Source organism: Scylla paramamosain, chromosome 22 (genome assembly GCF_035594125.1).
Source record: "Scylla paramamosain isolate STU-SP2022 chromosome 22, ASM3559412v1, whole genome shotgun sequence".
Lineage (NCBI taxonomy): Eukaryota > Metazoa > Arthropoda > Malacostraca > Decapoda > Portunidae > Scylla > Scylla paramamosain.
The window spans coordinates 18,525,733-18,532,429 of NC_087172.1; the positions used below are offsets into that span (position 1 = coordinate 18,525,733).

The 6,697-nt window shown below is 39.3% G+C and overlaps 1 protein-coding gene across 20 annotated transcripts in view; it reads right to left on the reverse strand.

The window, feature by feature from the left end:
• LOC135111721 (eukaryotic translation initiation factor 4 gamma 3-like) overlaps positions 1–6,697 on the reverse strand; it is a 132,868-nt gene that overhangs the window by 16,791 nt on the left and 109,380 nt on the right. For all 20 annotated transcript variants that reach the window (XM_064025365.1, XM_064025369.1, XM_064025364.1 and 17 more), the window contains 2 exons: positions 5,295–5,491; positions 3,140–4,442 (listed from right to left, as the gene is read on the reverse strand). In XM_064025365.1, the coding sequence (XP_063881435.1) occupies positions 3,140–4,442; positions 5,295–5,491 (1,500 nt within the window). The remainder of the gene's footprint in view (positions 1–3,139; positions 4,443–5,294; positions 5,492–6,697) is intronic.

Below are 6,697 nucleotides of genomic sequence, written 5' to 3' on the forward strand. Positions count from 1 at the left end.
ACCCAACTAAATGGTGGTGAGTGGGTTGTGAGCGGAGACTGGAGGCAGCAGCAGCACCCGGTGACCTACAGTGGTAGTAAAAGCTGCTGTTGATCCAATTACCTGTCGCGGCCCCAAGGCTTCACTCCCCACCCTAGCCGACCAAAGTGCATCTTACGTTAGGAGACGATAAACTTGAATCTTTCATGAATTGGAGCTGTCTTTGCATTTGTACCTAATGTAATGTTCCAATAGGGAAATGCTGCAATACTTGCACAAGTAATCATAAGTTCACAGTGACAGGCATTCACGCCTTCGGGCAGGATATGTGGAAAACTAAATGAGGTGACTGTGAACATGCGCCATCTTTCCCATATTCCTTGTTTCCCTAAAATTATGTAGGCTACAATACAGACACATTCGCTTTAACTGCCTAATGAGTTAACCAAGCCGAGCCAATGCGGAGTTCGATAAAGCGGAATAGCACGCCCTGATCTAAGTAGAGATGCATGACATCAATGACGTCTGTCATATGTTTCATTCCTCACTATTCCCCTCTGAACTTCCAGAGATGGGCCACGAGACCGATCTAGTTTCCTGCCAGCTCAAGACAGGGTGAAACCTTGTAAGAGGAATCATCATCCAAGACGTAGCACAACCTAAAATTACATTACATAATCAATATATAACTACTCAAATGTATTTTTGCATCACGTAACATTGCTTTGTAATACAACTTGGACATAACTTCCTTCCACAGTCCCTCAGGAGGCTGAACAGCATTTAAAAGTACAAAAGTCTTCCAATAAGTTACGTATTGTTGAAGCATAGTCTACTATAACTTCAAAGCACTCTCCTTGATGCAGCTACATAAGTCATGATGCTTCCATCACTGCCAGAACAGAAAGCCACAAATTCAAAGAGCAACATTAATTCTGTAATCACCAGCCCCAATACCACCATTACCAACACTCTCATACCACCATATTCCCAGCAGAACTCCAAAGGCAGCAAAGTCTGGAATCATCAGCCCTAATACCAACCTAGTTCTAGCACAACAGAAGTTCATAATTATCAGTCAGTACTGACTACCATATTCCCTCTCTTTCCAAAACAAACTAGCTTAGTCCATTACATGCACTGTTACAGAATCAAATCCAGGGTACAATACAAAGAAAATGGAACTTAACACAAGAAAACCAACTGAACCCTTATTATGATCCTCGGTACCAACTGAGGGTTTTGTGTGGGAAGCCTCGCAGGGCTGTCATTCTGTGCCACTGGTCCAGATTCCAGTGCTCCAAAGAAGCACTGCAAGAAATTTTTGTAAAGCAATATTCTTCAACCTTTTTTAAACTTAAAAATTACTTACATATGAAAATTACATATGTATCTTTAGTAGCATACTAGAAACTATTACTTGTATAGCTCTTGATTCTTGACGTATTCTTGTACACTTACATGGAGTACATTAGATGAACATTTCAGTAAAGCAATGGAAAGATTCTGGAAGAGAGAATGCTCCTGTGGACCTGTGGCTTTAAAATGGTACTGAAATTCATGGTTATTCTAACCATAGTGTACTTCCATAAATCACCCCATTTAATGTCCAACATCCCTGACTCATCTCCAAAGCTGACAACAACTCAGTAGTGTCTGTAACATCACACAAATCAACAGTTCACAGAAGCTTCATCCTATCTGCATGTACACCTAATTTCTAACTGAACTCCTTCTGCCTCTTATGTAATTTCTTCTTACTAATCCTGTATCTATGGGTGATAGTACTGTGGTCTGAACAGGTAACCATCTGATCAATATTCACTGAGATTGCAAGCTTGACAGTAGTCCCAAGTAAAGCATTCCTATGGCTTGTGAAACTATGTTGAGTTTGAAAATAGTCAGTTTATTTATTTGTGTCAGTCCAGCTTATAAGATGCAATATGCACATACTACAAGCTTGTTATCAGTAAAAAGTACATAAACGAACTTTTGCAGTTCATGTACACAAGCTGAAATTGCCTAAAAACTTATGAACACTTCCTAAAACTTAATGTTGCCACAAGCTTAATATGGAAGAGCATCTACACACCAAACAAAGCCATAAGGCAATGGGCACATATCTCAGCAGCCACACGATGTATCAAGATGACAACCTGCTAGTTAGCAGCTTGGTACGAATTCATCACTGGTGCACTTACAGGATCAACTATCACTTCTCATTACTGTGCTGGTATTTGTGAAATAGCTCTTGTACTGGATTTACACTGATGAGTCTTATTCTTCTAAGCATGTCCTCCCATGATTCAAAATTATTCAAATTTAATTTAATAATAGAAGAATATGAAAGACAAGACAAGACAACAATGATTAGTAAAATATAAGACAGAAGACTTACCTTCCTTCAGTGGAAATCCATACAGTACAGAGCACCATGGATATATATATATATATATATATATATATATATATATATATATATATATATATATATATATATATATATATATATATATATATATATATATATATAAGCTCAATGAGTGTGAAGAGTGACCATGACCACTGATTTATATACAAATAATAATTCAAAACTTAATATATAAATACTGAAAATCTCATCAACTTGTATCTAACCATGAATATCCCAGGGTTGTGGCAGACTAGTTCACATTAGAATTTGATGCTTAAACATACCTTTGATAATATAAGCAACCATGGTGAATGTTATATTCTTGAAGACAGTCCAGAGTGCAGAGTTCACAAGTAAACTTTAAATAACTCTAAGGTGGAAAGAAAGGGTGGAAATACTATGGCAGACTGGGCAAAGAAGGTTGGATTTTTATGTAAGTGCTATTAACAAATGCAGGTCACAGAATCTATATTTTAAACTGATTGTGAATCACCACTTAGGTGCCTTACACATCTAGCCTACTTTCACTAATAGGTTTCCAGATGATTTTTGTTCATACTATCATAAATGTTTCAGAATCCATTTTCAACATTACCTTTCAGTGATTCTGCATTGGTACCAGCCTCATGCATTATTAATAATCTATACCTACACAAAAAAGGAAATATTAAATAAATAAACTCACATGCAGTAAGAGAAAGTTTTGAATTACAGTCATGAAGTTTGAGTACTGGCAAAGACACTTACCTTGAGTAGACTGTGGCTCTGGAGTGGGTTCCTTGTCCTTGGGTGGTGGTGTAGGCACAACGTTTGGTTTTGGATTAGTCTGCTTCACAGACTCTGGCTTCACTGGAGTTTGAGGTTCTCTGACCTCAGGCGGTACTGACACCTGTGGTTTGGTAGGAGGCTCAGTCTTTGGTGAAGATTCTACATGCTTCTGTGTTTGTTGAGATTGTGAAGGTGGTTGAGGTGGAGTTTCTGTGGATGGTTGTGGTAGCTGCTGTACAGACTGCTGAGACTGCTGTATGGGTGGCTGCTGGTGCTGCTGCTGCTGCTGTTGCTGCTGCTGTTGCTGGTGCTGCTGCTGTTGCTGCTGGTGCTGTTGCTGCTGCTGCTGGTGTTGGTGCTGCTGCTGCTGTTGCTGCTGCTGTTCCTGTTGCTTCTGTTGTGATGTGACTGGGTTATGTTGAGGAACTGGTGATTTTTGTTTTGGCTGTGGCTGCTGAGGTGCCTGCTGAGACAACTGTTGTGGCAGCTGAGACATCATTTGTGTCCCTTGCTGTGATATTTGTTGTGGTGCCTGGGGCAGTTGATGAACAGCTGACTGCGGCAGCTGTTGTACAGATGACTGTTGCAGCTGCTGTATTGGTGGTTGTGGCAACTGTTGCACAGATGGCTGTGGCAACTGCTGCACAGGTGGCTGTGGCAATTGCTGCACAGGTGGCTGTGGCAACTGCTGCACAGCAGGCTGTGCCAATGGTTGCACAGTTGGTTGCGACAACTGTGGTACATTTGGCTGGGACAGCTGTTGCTGTAAAGATTGTGACAGCTGTATACTTGGTTGCATTGACTGTTGGGGCACCTGCTGGGGCAGGTGTTGTGGCTGCAATGGAGGCACCTGCTGAAGATGTTGCAGTGGCATTTGCTGCTGGGAGTCCTGTTGCTGTTGCTGTTGCTGCTGTTGTTGCTGCTGTTGTTGCTGCTGTTGTTGCTGTTGCTGTTGCTGTTGCTGCTGTTGATGCTGCTGCTGCGGTTTGGCCTGAACACTGATGGCCTCCACTGTGTCAGGACCCACTTTTCCGATAGCACTGTCCACTAAACTGGTATTCACTGGTTCGGTCTTATTCCCTATACTATTGTTTAATTTTTCTTTTTCTCTACTATCACTAATTATAACTGTACTAGAGCTAGAGTCACTTTGTTTGTTAGTCCTCACTACAGGTTCTGATACTTCTATATCAATGTCCTTTTCTGCAGCTTTTTTAGCAACCTCTTCTGCAAACTTAGCAGCTATTGCAGCTGATTCTGTCTTGGTAGGTGGTGTGCCACTCTGAAAATATTAATATTCAATTCAATGTTTCTCCACAAAATCCTCCATCTACTACATATATGCACAATAGCAGTGGTTGAGACAAAACACCGGAAACACTTCATGCCTCTTGCTCACACTGAAGAACAGGTTGTAATATGAAACTACAATCACTCCTTGAAATAGTTTACCAACAAATCCAACAACTTCAGTGTTAGCAAAAGTTTAGTGTTCCTAGAGTTTAAATTATATTAAATGCACAGCATCATATTTATATAATCAGTTAACCTTGTTCAATAAAATCAATGTTCATGTAATCAGAATGGCACACAATGAAGCTGAGAAAAGCTGATGAAATGGTAAACCACATAAGGAAAGCAAAAATTAGACAAGAATAGACACAAGAACTTCAGTGGTATGATGCATACTTTTGTTCAATGCAATTACCTCAGGAGATAGGCTAATAAGAAATATGCCTACAAATGAAACAAGGATATAAATTAAACTATAAGCAGTGGAAGCAGGCTACTAAAGAGCTAGTGGGATGAAAAGTAAATGAGGAAAGCAGTTTTAACAATATAGATAGAAAGCTGAGGACTGCAGAGATGAAGGGTGAAGATGAGAGTTGTGTAAGAGTTAAAGGAAGAATTGTTGATAGGAATGTATCTAAGGTACACATTAATGGAGAAAACCCTAAATAAGGGGAGAGTAACTTAATAGGTGCCAAAAAAATCTTTATCAACATAATCTGTGTGGTAATGCAAAAATTTCCTTACAGAAAGAATACATTAAAGATCTGCAAAATAATTTTCAAACCAAGGATTCATAACTTGAATGATGCATATCTTCTTGTTGATAAAACTACATACTTACTGGAGCAGGAGTGTTTCGCGCACTCGATTCTGAAGACTGGGGTGGAGTTGGGGTCTTGTCTGGCTTTTCATTATTAATGTCATCCAGGATGTTTTTTCCAGTGTTGGGGTCCAAGATAGCAAGTGGCTTCTTCTCCCTCTGTGGTGCCTGACTCATGGTGGGCTTCAATTGGGGTTGTGAGGCAGGAGGGTAGTAGACTGAAAGGATAAAAATAAAACTAATGAACAGAGGAACTTGAATGCTAGTACACACAAATGTAGAACTATTAGTTCAGTCCCTGAAAGATTAAATGCACATGTATAAAACAAACTTTCATTACTGCCTAAACTGCCAAGTTTCATGTTAATCTTCATCGCTGAATAGTTACTTTAATAATACCAGTTTTGTGCACCTGCATTGTCAATCCCTATGCCTATGAACCAGTCTTTTTAACTTCTTTGGCCTACCTAATGGCATTCTATTTTTCATCTTTTAAATGTCTACTGTTCAAAACACATCATCCACTCAAGTCATCCCATCTCTCAACATGACTAAACCAAAGGAATCTGCTTCGTCATTATCACACTAGATGCACTTTGTCCCCAAGCCTGCTTCTACAGCTCTTAGAAAAAAACATTACGCATGACACTCATGCTGTTTTCAATATGCTTCAACATATTGATACAAAGATCTTCAACACTTCCATAAAGAATCACACATGAAAAGTCTCCCTTTCAGGTACAGAGAAAACCCTATGTTTCTACAGGAAAACTACACAATAAGTCTCTGAATTCCTTTCACTTACTCCAATAAACCCATCTCTCCTCCAATTACACCAATAACACTGCTTCCTTAACACTTTGTTGCTGAACTTAATTTCCATCATGTAAAATAGCATACAGAACTCTCATTTCAACATATATTAGTAAATACCAGCACTCCTTTTTCCATACAAGGCTTTAAAATGAGCAATCTAAAAGCATATGTAAGCAAATATGTTGCTTGAATATCATATAGCATTCAAGCCTTGCAGCTAAGAATCTCAACAGCATAAAGTATGCAATTATATAAAAAATTGAAATTACAGAACTTTCAAGACTGTTTTGAGGTACAGTAAATCCTCAATTCATATAAACAGATCAGGTAAACCAAACTATACCAATGTCATTTAAATCCCCAGCCAGTTTAAGGGAGCTTAAGTGCTGGGAGATACTTCAGTAGCTTGTAGATATCAATGTTTAGCAACATAAATCAAGGACTTACTGCATTACCAAGCGCCAAGGCCATGCTGTCCTGATCTTTTTGAAAGAAAATGGGAGATGACTGATGAAAGAAGATGACAGATTATGGAGACTGATGAAAGACGGAGAGAGAGAGAGAGAGAGAGAGAGAGAGAGAGAGAGAGAGAGAGAGAGAGAGAGAGA